General features: G+C 40.8%; 1 protein-coding gene across 2 annotated transcripts in view; it reads left to right on the top strand.

Annotated features, from left to right (window-relative positions):
• FRMD3 (FERM domain containing 3) overlaps nucleotides 1–16,208 on the top strand; it is a 308,105-nt gene extending 291,897 nt beyond the window's left edge. The window contains exons 14-15 of one of the 2 annotated variants that reach the window (XM_086685077.1): nucleotides 10,751–11,209; nucleotides 15,985–16,208. In XM_086685077.1, coding sequence (XP_086541203.1) covers nucleotides 10,751–11,209; nucleotides 15,985–15,998 — 473 coding nt within the window. In that variant the 3' untranslated portion in view covers nucleotides 15,999–16,208. Of the gene's footprint in view, nucleotides 1–10,750; nucleotides 14,489–15,984 lie in introns of those variants that run through there. The other variant, XM_025931579.2, reaches the window with a different exon arrangement.
• The last annotated feature ends 253 nt before the right edge of the window (nucleotides 16,209–16,461 follow it).

The raw sequence follows: 16,461 nt of genomic DNA, 5'->3' as shown, positions 1-16,461 counted from the left end.
GGGGTGGAAGAATGGCATTAATTTGCCGTCAGTTAAATACTGCAGTCTGAAGACATGATATTTCCCTTACCCTCGTGTTATAGGAGAAGGATGTGGAAAGCAGAAGACAGAGGGAGAAGACGTTGTGTGTTAGGAGATGTGAGGAGGAAAAAACATACATAGGAGATGCTGTTAGTACAAAAAGTATGAAATATCTGTGTGACCACAGGAGCAAAGAAAATAGCCAAAATAACCAGAATGGGAATGGTCTTTCTAGAGCAGTAATATAACCTATATCCAATACATTATTTTCACTACTCTCCTGAAGAAGAAAGCACACGGACCCTCCTTCTGGGGATATGGAATACGAGATATGTAAGGATTTAGCATTCCACAATCCTAATGCTTGTCATGTTCCTCTCCACTGTGAATATTTTCTCCCTTCAGAGAAATACTCCTCATGGAGTATTATATGGTAGTGGGAAGATTATGGCTTACGTTTATTTTTTTTAGTTTTATTGAAGTGAAATTCATGTGACTGACCATTTTATAATTGTTTTTAATGTTTATTCATTTTTGAGAGACAGAGACAGAGAGGCATGAGTGGGAGGGAGGGCAGACAGAGAGAGAGGGAGACACAGACTCTGAAGCAGACTCCAGGCTCAGAGCTATCGGCACAGAGCCTGACATGGGGCTTGAACTTACAAACCTTAAGATCATGACCTGAACTGAAATCAGATGCTTAACCGACTGAGCCACCCAGGCACCCCACAACAAACCATTTTAAAGTGAAGAATACAGTAGTGTTTAGTTCCTTCACAATGTTTTACAACTAACACCTCTGTCTAGTTTCAAAATGTTTTCATCACCCCGAAAGGATGGAGCCTATTAAGCAGTCACTTATTCCTCTCTTCCCTCAGCCCCTGAAACTATAAGTGCACTTTATTTATGGACTGACCTATTCTGGATACTTCAGATAAATGGAATCATACATTATGTGACTTTTTGTGTCTGTCTTTCACTTAGCATACATTTTTTTAGTTTCATTCATGTAGCATGTATCCATACTTCATTGCCTTTATGGCTGAATATTCCATTGTATGGATATACCGTATTTTTTTTTAGTTTATTTTGAGAGAGACAGAAAGAGAGTGTGTGAGCAGGGGAGGGGCAGAGGGAGAGAGAGAGAATCCCAAGCAGGCTCTGCACTGTCAGCACAGAGCCCAACATGAGGCTCGATCCCACGAACCATGAGATTGTGACCTGAGCCAAAATCAAGAGTCAGACATTCAACTGACTGAGCCACCCAGGCGCCCCTAAACACACCATATTTTATCTGTTCAACCACTGATGGGTTGCTTCCACCTTTTGACTATTGGAAGAGTGCTACTGTGAACATTTGTGTACACGTATTGGCTTGAGTAGTTGTTTTCAACTCTTTGGAGTATATACATTGGAGCAGAATTGCTGCATCAGATGGTAGTTCTATGTTTAACTTTTTGAGGACCTGCCAAACTGTTTTCCACAGCAGCTGAACCATTTTTAAACCCCAATTGGTACAAGAGTTCTAATTTCTCTGCATTCTAACCAACACTTGTTATTTTCAGGTTTAAAAAATAGTCACAATCCTAGTGGGTGTAATGTGCTTTTTGTGGTTTTGATTTGCATTTCCCTAATGACTAGCGATGTTAAGCATCTTTTCATGTGCTTGTTGGACCTTGTATGTGGCTTACATGTCTTATGGTATTGTTCATATACATTGCTCAGTGCTATCATAGCAGAGCTATCAGGAAATATCTGAATTTTGAAAGAGACAACCAATAATTCACTTCTGCACATCTTCTCCACCCCCCCCCCCGTTTTATTGGGATATAATTGAAATACATCACTGTATAATTTTTAATGTTTATTCTTGAGAGAGAGAGAGAGAGAGAGAGAGAGAGAGAGAAGCATGAGTGGTGGAGGGGCAGAGCCAGAGAGGGACACAGAATCTGAAGCAGGCTCCAGGCTCTGAGCTGTCAGCACAGAGCCCGACACGGGGCTAGAACTCATGAGCTGTGAGATCATGACCTTAGCCAAAGTCGGATGCTTAACTGACTGAGCCATCCAGGCACCCCACATCACTGTGTAAGTTTAAAGTGTACAGCATAATGGCTTGACTTACATATGTTGTGAAATGATTCCCACAGCAAGGTTAGTTAGCATACACGGTCTCATACAGATATGATTTTTAAAAAACAAAAATTCTGGGGCGCCTGGGTGGCGCAGTCGGTTAAGCCTCCGACTTCAGCCAGGTCACGATCTCACGGTCCGTGAGTTCGAGCCCCGCGTCAGGCTCTGGGCTGATGGCTCAGAGCCTAGAGCCTGTTTCTGATTCTGTGTCTCCCTCTCTCTCTGCCCCTCCCCCGTTCATCCTCTGTCTCTCTCTGTCCCAAAAATAAACTTTAAAAAATAAAAAAAATAAATAAAAAACAAAAATTCTTTGCAATGAGAACTCTCAGCATCTGTTATCTTAATAATTTTCATGTGTATAATACGCAGTGTTTCTACAGTCTTCATGTTTTACATTATATTCTTAGCACTTACTTTATTCTATAACTGGAAGTTTGGACCTTTTAATCCCCTTCCTCCAATTCCCCCCACAATTCTGAACCACTACCTCTGGTAACCACAAATCTGATTTATTTTTCTGTGTTTTCTTAAATTCAGTTCCGAAGACTATACATGACCATTGTTTCATGTGCCTGTTGGCCATTTGTATATCTTCTTGGAATAATGTTTATTCAGGGACTTTGTCTATTTTTAATTGGATTATTTTTGGGTTTTTTTTTTTTTTTTTTGCCATTTAGTTGTAGTTCTTTATATATTTATATACTAACTCCTTATCAGATAGATGGTTTGCAAATATTTTTCTTCCCATTTTGTAGGTTGTCTTTTCAGTTTGTTGATTCTTTTGTTGGGAAGAACTTTTTAGTTTGACATAGTCGTAGTTATTTATTTTGTTGCTTGTAACTTAGGTGTCGTATCTAGAAAATCATTGCCAAGACCCATGTCAAAGAGCTTGTTTCCTGTGTTTTCTTCAAGGTGTTTTGTGGTTTCATGTTTTTTGTCTGTCTTTAATGCATTTTGAGTTAATTTTTGTGAGTGGAGTAGGAACAACAGTCTAGCTTCTTTCTTCTAAATGTGAATATCCAGTTTTCCCAGCACCATTTTATTGATGAGACTGTCTTTTCTCCATTGAGTATTCTTGGCTCCCCTGTTGAGTACTATTTGACCAGGTATGCTTGAGTTTATTTCTTGGCTGTCAATTGTGTTCCATGATTTTTTTTGTCTATTTTTATGCCAGTACCATTCTGTTTTGATTACTATACGTTACTGAAATCAGGAAGTGTGATACCTCTTGCTTTATTCTTCTTTCTCAGGACTGTTGTGGCCATTCAAGGTCTTTTGTAGTTCCATATAAATTTTAGGATTGTTTTCTCTACTTCTATAAAAAAATGCCATCAGAATCTTGACAGGTATTACACTGAATCTGTAGATAGATTTTGGTAGCGTTGACATTTTAACAATATTAATTCTTATCCATAAATACGGGTTATCTTTCTATTTGTGTCTTCTCAATTTCTTTCATCAGTGTCTTGTAGTTTTCAGGGTAGAGATCTTTCACCTTTTTGGTTAAGTTCATTCCTAAGTATTTTATTGTTTTTGATGCTATTGTAAATGGGATTGTTTTATTTCTTTGTCAGATAATTCATTGCTAGTGTTTAGAGATGCTACTGTTTTTTTTTGTGTGTTAATTATATATCCTGCAACTTTACTGAATTTGTTGACTGGCTCTAAAAGTTTTCTAGTTGAGTCTTTAGGATTTTCTATTTATAAAATCATGTTATCAATTAATAGAGACAGGTTTTATTTCTTCCAACTCTGATGCCTTTTGTTTATTTTTCTTGCCGGACTGCTCTGGTAAGGATTTCCAGTACTATGTTGAATAGGAGTGGTGAGAATGGCACCTTTGTCTCATTCCTGATCTTAGAGGAAAAGCATTCAGCCTTTCACCGTTGAGTATGATGTCAGCTGTGGGCTTATCGTATGTGATCTTTTTATTATGTTGAGGTACACTCCTTCAGTACCTGATTTGCTGAGTTTTTATCATAAATGGATGTTGAATTTTGTCAAATGCTTTTCTGTGTCTATTGAAATAAGATGTCTTCTTTCATTCTGTTAATGTAATGTATCACACTGATTGCAGGTTGAAACTTCCCAGGTATAAATCCCCCTTGATTGTGGTAAATGATCCTTTCAATGAGTTGCTAAATTCAGTTTGCTATTATTTTACTAAGAATTTTTGCATCTATATTCATTAGGGATGCTGGTCTGTAGTTTTCTGGTAGTGTTCTTTTCTGGCTTTGGTGTCAGGGTAATGCCAACCTTATAAAATTATACATGAAAAAGGAAATGTTATAACTTATACTGTAGATTCTGTCTCATGTAAGAAGGATTAACCCTGCTTTCTTTTTGTTACCATGCTATGCTTGAAATATCTTTTCCATCCTTTCACTCTCAGTCTATGTTGTGTCTGTAATACTAAAGTGAGCCTCCTGTAGGAGGCATATTGTTGGATCTAGTTGTTTTTATCCAGTCAGCTATTCTGTGTCTTCTGACTGGAGAATTTAATCTGTTTATGTTTAAAGTAGTTATTGCTAATTAAGGGCTTACTATTGCCGTTTTGATAATTGTTCCTTGTTTCTTATCCTTTTTCTTATTGTTTTTAATGTTTTGGTGTCTTGTGGTATCAGTAGGCTTTGATTTCTTTATCATGTTCTTTTGTGTAATTCCTACAGATTTTTCCCTTGTGGCTACCATAAAGCTTACATAAACTATCTTAAAGTTATAACACCGTATTTGAAAATAATAACTTTAACAGAATTCCTAAGCTCTACACTTTGACTTCTGCTCCCTTTCACATTTTATGGTTACAGTTTACATATTTTTATATTGTGTAATAAGATTTTATTTATGATTTTTGTTGTTTTTTACCTTTTACTAAGGGCACATGAATTATGTTCCACCTTTACCATACTACACAATCTAACTTTGACTGTATTTTACCATTACCAGTGAGTTTTACACTCCCTTTTTCATTTTTTTTTTTTTTCAACGTTTATTTTTGGGACAGAGAGAGACAGAGCATGAACGGGGAGGGGCAGAGAGAGAGGGAGACACAGAATCGGAAACAGGCTCCAGGCTCTGAGCCATCAGCCCAGAGCCTGACGCGGGGCTCGAACTCACGGACCGCGAGATCGTGACCTGGCTGAAGTCAGACGCCTAACCGACTGCGCCACCCAGGCGCCCCTCCCTTTTTCATTTTTATGATGTTAGTGTCCTTTTATTTCCACTAAAAGAGGTACCTTTAGCATGTCTTGTAAAGTAGGTCTAGTGGTAAAGAATTTCCTCAGCTTTTGTTTGGGAAAGTTTTTATTCCTCTTTCATTTCTGAAAGACAGCTTCACTGGGTATAGCATTTTTGTTTGACAGGCTTTTTTCTTTTGATCGCTTGCATATGTTATCCCTTTCTCTTCTGGCCTGAAAGGTGTCTGTTGACAATCTGCCAATAGTCTCATTGGGTTTCTGCTGTATGTAACTTCTCTTTTCTCTTACTTTTAAAATTCTTTGTCTTTTGGGGCGCCCGGGTGGCTCAGTCGGTTAAGCGTCCGACTTCAGCTCAGGTCATATCTCACGGTCTGTGAGTTTGAGCCCCGCGTCAGGCGCTGTGCTGACAGCTCAGAGCTTGGAGCCTGCTTCGTATTCTGTGTCTCCCTCTCTCTCTGCCCCTCCCCTGCTCACGCTCTATCCCTGTCTATAAAATAAAAACATTAACATTTTTTTTTAATTGTCTTTCACATTTGACAATTATATGACTGGGTGTTGCTCTATTCAGGTTCAACCTCTTTGGGGTCCTATGAGCCTCTTGGGTCTGAATGTGTATTTCTCCCTCAAGGTTTGGGAAGTTTTCTGCCATTGTTGCTTTTTAAAAAAAAATTATAGTTGACACACAACGTTACATTAGTCATAGATGGACAACAGCGATTTGACAACTCTATACATTATGCTGTGGTCACTGCAAGTGTAGCTACCATTCACCATGATACAACACTATTACAATACTATTAACTATATTCCCTATGCTGTACCTTTTATCTCTGTGACTTGTTCCTTCTGTAATTGGAAGCTTGTATCTCCCACTCCCCTTCACCCATTTTGCACACCTTGCCCCTGCAGCCATCGACTTGTTCTCTGTATTTACAGGTCTGTTTCGGCTTTTTGGTTTTGTTTTTTATATTCCATGTATAAGTGAAATTATATTGTACTTAATGTCCTTGGGGTTCACCTTGTTTGGCACTCTGTGCTTCCTGTACCTGGATGTCTGTTTCCCTCCAAAGGTTAGGGAAGTTTTCAGCTACTATTTTTTCAAGTAAGTGTTCTGCCCTCTCTTCTTCTGGGACCCTTATAATGTGAATATTTGTTTGCTTAATTTTGACCAAGAGATCCCTTTACCTATACTCACTTTTAAAAATTCTTTTTTGGGGGCATCTGGGTGGCCCAGTCGGTTCAGCATCCGACTTCAGCTCAGGTCATGGTCTCACAGTTCATGAGTTCAAGCCCCACGTCGGGCTCTGTGTTAACAAACAGCTCAGAGCCTAGAGCCTGCTTCAGATTCTGTATCTCTCTCTCGCTGTCTCCCCCTCCCCTCCTCATGTTCTGCCTCTGTCTCTCAAAAATAAAATGCTAAAAAAAAAAAAATTTTTTTTTTTCTTTTTGCTGTTCAGGTTAGGTGCTTTCTAATCCTGTGTCTTCCAGGTCACTGATCTGTTCATTCTTCTGTATCCACTAAGTTACTATTGATTTTCTCTTGCATATTTTTTCATTTCTTTGGTTAAGTTTGGAGTTCAACTCTTTTCTCCAGGCCAGCAAGCATTTTTTTTTTTAATTTTTTTTAATGTTTATTTTTGAGAGAGAGAGAAACAGAGCATGAGCATGGGAGAGGCACACAGAATTGGAAGCAGGCTCCGAGCTGTCAGCACAGAGCCCAATCCAGGGCTCAAACTCATGAGCCATGAAATCATGACCTGAGCTGAAGTCGGACACTTAATTGACTGAGCCACCCAGGTGCCCCAATATGTTGATTACTGTAAACTCTTTATCAGATAGGTTTATCTTCATTTCATTTAGTTCTTTTTCTCTGATTTTGTCTTGTTATTCCATTTGGAGCATATTCCTCTGTCTCCTCACTTTACTTTCTGTGTTTATTTCTATGACTTAGGTGGCAAAACTGCCTCTTCTAAATACAAAACAATGGCCTTGTGTATGGTTGTCTCCTGTGTGTTCCTGATTACTTTGGCTGGCTCAGCTGTGACCAGTATGGACTGGGGTTCGCAGGGCTCTTTGTGCTGAGGGCACCCTGGCAGAACAGCTGAAGCTGAAGTGGGTACAAGCCAGGGGGTCCTGGGTGCTCACACAGGGTGCACCCTGGTGCCTGGAACTGAGGCAGGTACTAGCTGGGTGTTCCCAGGGTGCATTGTGCAAGGAGCATTCTGGCTCGGGTGGCTGGACCTGAAGCAGGTGTGAGCTTGCCCTAGCAAGTCATCTGGAGCTGAGGTGTGGGCCTGCAGTGCAGGGTGCTTTGCTCCTGTGATACCTTGGTGAGATGACTGGAGCTATCGTGAGCACTGATTAGGCATGCCTCCGTGTGTGCTGTGCCCGGGCCACTTTGGTTGGACAATTGGAATGGTGTAAATTAGGGTCCCAGGCCTCACGGACCCTGCTCCCATCTGTGCTACCAAGATGGAGGGAAACTGTAAACCATGCTAGTCACCAGCCCCTCTGACCTGGAGAGAGTTCCAGAGCTTGCCTGACATTTGGCAGAGTTCTAGAGCTGGATCCTTTGTATTGTTGTTGCTCTTTAAATTTTTCTTTTTTAATGTTTATTTTTGAGAGAGCGAGTGAGTGAGCACATGAGCAAGTCGGGGAGAGGCAGAGAGAGAGGCAGACAAAGAATCCAAAGTTGGCTCCAGACTCTGAGCTGTCAGCACCCCGACATGGGGCTCGAATTCACAAACCAGGAGATCATGCCCTCAGCCGAAGTCAGATGCTTAACTGACTGAGCCACCCAGGCGCCCCTGTTGCTTTTTTAAACCACAGCTCTTTTTGTGTGCCCCAGGGCATCCAGGACTGGTATGGGCTGGGTGCCTAGGGCTCCCTGAGGTGGCAGCCTGGCTATTCTATCCAGACCCTGCTCCCATCTGTGCTATAGAGATGGCAGGGGAATGTAAACCATGACAGTTGCCAGCCCCTCTGATCCAAAGAGAGTTCTAGCAGTTCTGTTGCCATCTGGCAGAGTTCTAGGGCTCGATCTTTCATATTGTAGCTGCTCTTTTAACCACAGCTTGTTTCTGTGCTGCAGTGAATCTGCTCCCAGTCTCAGTATTAGCTCTCCCCTGTGTAGCTGGCAGCATCAGGGGTAGGGGTTTCCTTCATTACAACGTCTCCATCTCTCTTGCCATTCTCTATGTGTTCTAGTGTGTTGTGCAGAAGCTATTCATTCATCCCGCCATTTTTCAGGAGGAATTGCTCTGTAACTAGCTGTAGATCTGGTGTGGAGGTGGAGGAAGTGAGTTCAGGGTCTTCTTGTTGTATCTTAGACCAGAAGCCCAGCCTTTGTTGCTTTAAATATCCTTTCTATCCCTTTTTTTCTCTTTCCCTTCTTGGATTTCCATAATGCCAGTATTGTTTCTTTTCATTTTATCCCATAAGGTCTGTAGGCTGATCTCACTTTTTCATTTTTTTTGCTTTACTGACTGGATAATTTGAAATGTCCAATCTTCCAGGTTGCTAATTCTTCCTTCTGCATAGTTGAGTGTGCCTTTGAAGCTCTCTGTTGAATTCTTCAGTTCAGTTACTCCATTCCTCAGCTCTAGGATTATTTTTGAGAAAGAGACAAAGTGTGAGCAGAGGAGGGGCAGAGAGAGGGAGACACAGAGTCTGAAGCAGGCTCCAGGCTCTCAACTGTCAGCACAAAGCCTGACGCGGGGCTCAAACCCACGGTCTGCTGGATCATGACATGAGCCAAAGTCAGATGCTTAACCAACTGAGCCACCCAGATGCCCCTAGGATTCTTTTTGATGGTTTCTGCTTCTTTGTTGAACTTGTCATTTTGTTCATTTTTCATTTTCCTAATTTTGTTTAGTTATCTGTGTGTTCTTGTTCACTAAACCTCTTTAAGAGGATTATTTTGAATTCTTTGACAGTTCCCAGATCTCCATTTCTTTAAGGTTATTAGTGCTATATTAGTTTCCTCTGGGGCAGTCATAGTTGCCTTTTTGTGATTATTGATTCCTTACTTTGGTATCTGCAAGTGGTAAGTGATCTCCTCTCCCAGACTTTGCAGGTTCATTTTGTCAAAGACAGTTCAACAGTTAGCTTGGTTTGGATTTCTGGACAGGTCTACCAGTAACATCTTTGGGCCTGCTATTATGGACTATTTGGGAGCATGGCAAGGGTTTAAGCTCTGAGATCATGGGTGGTTAGGTGTGCTGCCAACTGAGAATAGCTTGATAGGACTGCTGGCTTGGTGCCCGGCCCAAGTGAGGCTGTACGATGGGCACCAGAGTTTCCTAGATTTTCAAGGTAAGCTTACTGGATGGTCAGGACTCGATGCTATACTCATCAGGGAAGGTAGGGTTATGAATTAGCTTCCTTGCCCTGCTAGGGCAGCAGGATGGGATGCAGGACCTGCATAGTTTGTTCTCTGGGGGCCTGGATTAAGCAAGAGTGTGCACTGGAAAGCCCAGGCAGGTGAGGCCACTAGTTTTGCTCTGCATTCAAGTGCCACTGGAAGTAGGGCTGTTGAATGGTCTATGCAACATCCGACGTGTGCTGGTTAGGCTCCATGGTCAGGCGGGCTTAAAATTTTCAGCAATGAGTGGGGCAATGAATTAGTTTCCCTGCCTGGACACGGCAGGGGAAGCAGCTCAAAGGCTAGTGAGGCTCTTTGTTGTCCTCACTCAAGCTGACTCATGCTGCAGTTTTTCTGGCCAACAGGGCTCCTTGCTTTGCCCGGAGGGCAGTCAGCCCTGCCCACCTACCCCTTAGCTTGAGCACTGCTGAGTACCGCAGCTTCCAGGGGTTCTCTCCAGCCCTTCCTGTCACATGGGTTTGGGGACTACTCTCCATAGCCATTAGCTGTGACTCAACCCAATGGGCATCCATTTCAACATAGAGAATGTTAAAATGTTAAATGAAGGGAGCAAGGTGCAAATTTGTGCATACATGATCGCAGTTATCTAAATCTCGAAACCACTAACTCGTACCTAGAATATGTAAAAATAGACTATCATTGAACAGTAGATTCTATAATCTGTCATGCAGTGAAGTTCTATATAGTGTTGACTTCTAAAAGACACCGCTCAAAATTACAATAGTGGTTTATTGTCATCTTATTCTCGCCGACATGGCCCAAGTTGGAAGTTTGCAGACCATAACTGCACACACAAATATTGCCAGCCATTGGTTATTTGGGGTTTAGCATGCTCACCTTAAAGTCATTTTTTGTAACAGACCCTGTTAAAATTAGGATTCCACAGAACAGTTTCCTGAATTCCATTTTTTTCTCTTTTTTTTGGTTGGTTTCCATCTACAGATCTTTGTGGGGGGGGGGGCGCAGGGAACCCACAACCTGAAATATAAAATTAAGGGTAAAAAATGTCTCTTTACAGGTGTTCCCTTACCCAAAGAAGACATTTCTGCCCCCTTGATCTCTAGCTCGCCAGTGAAGGAAGCCCGGGAGTATGAAAACCCCCCAAGTGAAGAGGAAGATAAAATAAAAGAAGAGCCCTTGACCATCTCTGAACTGGCATACAACCCGAGTGCCAGCCTGCTCCCCACCCCTGTTGATGATGATGAGATTGACATGCTCTTTGACTGTCCATCGAGGCTGGAGTTGGAAAGAGAAGACACAGATTCATTTGAGGAACTGGAAGCAGATGAAAATGCCTTTTTGATGGCCGAAGAAGAAGAGCTGAAGGAGGCTCGCCAAGCTTTGTCGTGGAGCTATGACATTCTGAGCGGCCATATTCGGGTGAACCCACTGGTCAAGAGTTTTTCCAGGCTCCTTGTGGTGGGCCTGGGGCTGCTGCTCTTTGTATTCCCCCTGCTCCTCCTCCTTTTGGAGTCAGGTATTGATCTCTCCTTCTTATGTGAAATCCGCCAGACGCCAGAGTTTGAGCAGTTTCACTATGACTACTACTGTCCTCTAAAGGAGTGGGTGGCTGGCAAAGTAAACCTCATTCTCTACATGCTGGGTTGCTCATAAAGTTCATATCTCATGTGACTAAGGGCTATATTCAATACTAGTGATTTGTTTTTTTGGTTTTTTCAGCAACTGCCTGGTTCCGAATGGTCATGGGGCCATCAACAGGTGTTCGTTACTCATAACTGATTATTAAAAACTTTAAGTTAGCTTTCCATAATTCACTGCAGCTAAGTAAGTTTAAGTCAAATGCAGTTATTTTAGTTCTAGGTCAGGAAGATGGCCTTTAACCAAAAATATGTTTATTTTTTAGTATACTACAGACATACTCTTTATCTATTATATCATAATACAGAATACATTGCGCTGAATTAGATTTCCCCCTTTTTTAATAGTTAGCACCATTATAAGGTTCAGAATCAGAATTTTAGTAAAAACCCAAGAGAAAGTTTTTGAATATAATCCTTAGTGAAAACAATGTCCTCTAACCGATGCCTATACAACTAAATTTATGCTGGGCTTTTGTTTTCTGTTTTTTTAAAACTATTTTTATGTGTTCAAAATATTTTGGTAAATTTTTAGCAAAAAAAAAAAAAAGAAGCCTCCTGGAGTTATTTAAGTGTACAGATTGTAAGACTAATGCACAAAGGGTATGTCGGGAATTTTTTAATGTTTTGGCACTGGTTTGTTTTTTAAAATATTTTTGGCTGGACAATTACATAATTTGTTACCTTCAGAGGAGATAGAAAATAGGTAGAAAGACACTGTAGTAAGTAAGCTCTTAAAATGGATGATGGAACTAGAGGATGTAGAAACTAAGAACACTCAAGCAGATACTGGGTAGTCTGTTTTTCAAAGTATTTGGACAAGAGGACTTTCATTTGCATTCTGTCCATAATATTTTGGTTGGGGAAGCAGAACGTTTTTAAAAGAAAGTGAAACTAAAGGAAAAAAGTTAAAAGTTATGGTAGTTAATTGCACATGATCGTACATTAACCCAAGAGTGGAAGCAGATGGGGATGGGGCAAGTGGCAAAACAGGAGTTCTGGTGAGGCTGGTACGCAAGTGGTGGCAGGCAAACCAGCTTTTCTGAAAGCGGTGTTGATGCATGGTACTGGATGATATAATGTGTACTTACTGTTGAGTCGACACGAATATGTTTAAGTGGATCTAAATAAAAGTGGAGAAACTTTAAGGCATAGTTTTTTGGTCCCTCATGCCATTCATTTTGATTCTGTGGAAGAAATTTCAAAAGAAGTATGTGTGTGAGAAGGATGGGGGGAGGATATGAAAAGAATGGATTTTGACTTATTGATCATGCTGATGATCTTCGTTTGTGTTGGCCATTATATTCCTTTCCCGGTTTTCTTAAGATCTTAACTCATTCATAATTGGGGCTCCCATTAAGAAAGTAGAATGGATTCATTAGGTGATCCACCATTTCAGCCTGGGTGAAATAGTAAAATGACTCCCTAGCCAGATAGCAGAGGGGACAAATGTTCTACTACCTTCCTTCATACCATTAAATCCACAACAGAAAGACAAGTACTCTGCATGGTGAGGCAACAGATCCTACCAATACTGTGGTATAACTGAGAAAGAAAAGGGTATGGAGTTTAGGGCATTGGGATTTCTCCTTGGATTGAGAATGTTCCAATCCCTTCATTTACAAAGAGATTGGATGCCCATATTCTCTCCTAAACTTTAATAGATGCTTCAACTCTATCATGAGCCTGATTTCCAAATTGGCCATTCCTGTCCTACTCATTCATGGAGCTCTGAGCACTGTATTAGACATTTAAGTTTGAAAATAAGTTTTAAAAAGTCTGCTCATGAAGCCTTCAGTTGAGCAAACTATAATACACATTTGCTATTAAGTTTGTAGGGTGTTTTCTCTCACGTGCTTTCAGTGATTTATTTTGCTTTTTCTTGAAGAATCTTTATTGCCTGAAATTTGATACCAATTCTATTGGTAGCAATAGATTTTCTATAGTTTATTTTGGAAGTTTTCAAAGGTTTTTACTCCCCTTTGTTATGACTTCCAAGTCATACTTTCTGACAAAAGGGTACCCAGTATAGTCTGCACAAAATTAGTCCCCCTTGTCATCATGCTTATCATTTCCTTTGAGGTTCTAACCATAACAAACCTAGCCCTTGCCCTTTTAAAGTAATATTAAATATTTTTTTTAATCATGGAAGCAATATATTATTGCCCATCATGAAACCCTGAACAATACTGACAGGATAAATGCCACACACAATCCACCCATGCAGATTTATATTAGGGAGTAACAAATTACTTTTAACATTTCCAGCTAACATCTCTTTCAGGCAAAAAACATCATTATTGAATAGAAATGTTTTTTAAGTGAAGGAGTTAACAGAATAGGGTCTGCTGAATTTAAGCACTAGCCACCAAACATAAAACTTGGATCCTGAAATACCTTTTTGTCAGAATGGCATCAGCCTTTTAGAAATATCCACTTAAGTTTTGTTAGGAGACAGTCACCAGCTGCCTGAATCAAATGAGGAGAAAAGTGCTTCCAAAGATGGTGAGTTTATAACATAGTGAGATACAGAATTCAAAGCAAGTGTGTGAGTATATGTATATTCCATATTATTGGTATAGATGTGTTTATATATGAATCTGTATATATGTGTGTGTATTTTTATACACACAACTGACATGCCTTTCATACACAGTTGTGTTTATTTTTCCCCAATTGAGGAGTTTGTAACATATTATTCTTTTTCCCTCTCAGATATCATGGTGGATAAAACCCACAGTCTCAAAGCTTTCAATTTTCCACAGTTCAAACAACTGTGTGTACATTTGTGGTTATACATACACACATATATGGCAAATACATATACACACACAGTCTTGTCTTTAGTGCTAATGCAAGTTGATCATGAAAAAAATGTAGGTAAAGTATCGTGTATTTCTGTCTGTGCTTGGAACATACTGTAAAATGTTATGTATTTGGAATATATTTTGTGGTTTGTCTAATATTTATAAAGACAACTCTGGGAAGAATTCAAAAGTTGATTTCATTGAAATACTAGCGATACTGGGGCCATGTGACCTGTGATTGGAGCCTTATCTTTGTATAGTGAAACCTGCATTTCTATGTCAACATCCAGATTGTTTTATATGTTAATATGGTGGCAGGAATCCCTAATAAAAATACTCTGGGGAAAAATGTTTCTGCAATCATTTAGTTTTATTCAAAGGAAAGTTGTATAAATAGCCTATTGGAAATACAGAAAGGTTCCATATTTGACCATGAATGAGGTCACCCTTGAATGGTGATAGTATGAAAAAACGAAACAAAACAAAAAGCAAATTACAAGTAATGGATGGAATCAACCCTTTGCAGAAATCACTCAGGCTAAAACCAGGAATATTGAGTGTACTGAAAATGCACCCAGATATAAAAGATAGCTATAGTCTAATTAATGGCATTAAGATAACTAGAGAAATAGCAAAGCATGGAAAAAACAGAAGAGAGGGTTCTTCATTACAGATAGGAGGAAGGATTGCAGGATGTTAAAAAATTGGTAGGTAGTCATTTCTGGCAGAAAAGGGTGCTTTCCTGTGCCAGAGAGAGCCACGTCAGATGCAACACTTGCCATGAAACTTCTGTTCATGGGCTCTGGAAGAATCTTATTATTCTATTCTTATCTTCCCTTCCATACAGCATGGCCTAAAAGGCCCTCTGCTTTGGTTTGACACAAAGCTAACAACTCCATACCTGATTGCTAAATCAGAAGGTGTTTCTGTTGAAGCAAAAAGGGCGCTCTGTAGGAACACCATAGACGTCAAGCCAAATTGTACCTCAGCTGTGGTGGCCTCAAGTCTGTCATTCTGTTTTACTCAGATATAATGGACATATAAAACTCTATTAGTTTTAGGTGTAGAACGTAATGGTTATATATACGTATATGTTGTGAAATGATCACACATGAAGTGTAGTCAAAATCCATCACCTCACAGAATTATTTAATTTTTTTTGTGATGAGAACCTTTAAGATATACTCACTTAGCAACTTTCAGTACAATATAGTATTGTTAACTAGAGTTCCCGTGTTGTATGCTACGTCTCCAGGACTTATGTATCTTATAAATGGAAGTTTGTACCTTTTGACCACTTTCATCCATTTTGCCCACCTGAGGGTGGGGAGTGGGGGAAGTCTGTCAAGTTCTTACTCAGCAGTCGTCAGAGGTCAGTCTGTAGAGTACAGGCAAGAAAAGAATTCTGTGGTTATTATTCAGGCATGAGGTGACTTAGGGACCTATGGTCCCAGCTCTAGCTGCCGTAGCTCACAACTTTATTTGGCTTAGTGTCTACAGACTGGAAGGTTCACACAAGGTGACTCTGGGCTACTTATTCCTTGAGAAGTCCAGTCTCCTGACCCAACCTCATCTCTTGGGAGAAACCCTTTTCCTTATTCCTACAGTCTTTGCTTAGCCCAACAGGGAAAAGATCTCTTAACCACATTCCAGCCTGGAAGGAAAGTACTGGGGAGAAGGTTCCACCTGTGGGGTGACCTCGGGATGGTTGTGGTTGATGAATTTGAGACTCTTTGGGCCATCTGTCTCTACTGGGTGGAGATAATGTATTAAAAGTCCCTGCTTACTTGTCCTCCTGCTTCTTCTCTCTCTCTCTCTTTCTCTTGGACCTGCTTTTGGGCTTCCAGTCTACATGCAGTAAACAGACCCAGCAGGACCAGCCCGTGGTGGGCCCAGCCAGGACTCGGCTCTCCACACACCAGCCTCGGTCTGTGATGGGGTGGGTAAGTTTGGCGAGCCCCGCCCAATGGGCTCAGCTGCCATCACTTCAGAGAGGACAAAAGAAGCCTCACTTGGGTCTCAGATCCCAGCTGTGCTCTCCAACCTATTAATAAAACTGATTTTAATCCTCTCTTGGCCATCGTGTCTATTGTCTACTGGGAACTGGGGTGGTGGCTGGGGGTGAGAGTCACACTAAGCACACTCCAGAATATTGAGGATCTCTGCAACCCGCAGCAGGGGAAGAAAGGACAGGGCTGCTTCTGGCTGGACCTCAGGCATCAGGGGATGTCGGCCACTGACACTGGCCCTGCCAGGCCCTGCAAGTGAGTGAGGGGGCTTGAGACTTAGTAAAGAACAAAAGGTTAGTTGGAACCAAGCATCCC

The sequence above is a fragment of the Puma concolor genome, chromosome D4 (assembly GCF_028749965.1).
Source record: "Puma concolor isolate L17-30 chromosome D4, mPumCon1.1.hap2, whole genome shotgun sequence".
Classification (NCBI taxonomy): domain Eukaryota; kingdom Metazoa; phylum Chordata; class Mammalia; order Carnivora; family Felidae; genus Puma; species Puma concolor.
Note: the sequence above shows the minus strand (reverse complement) of the source record. Positions and strands in the feature narration are given on the sequence as shown.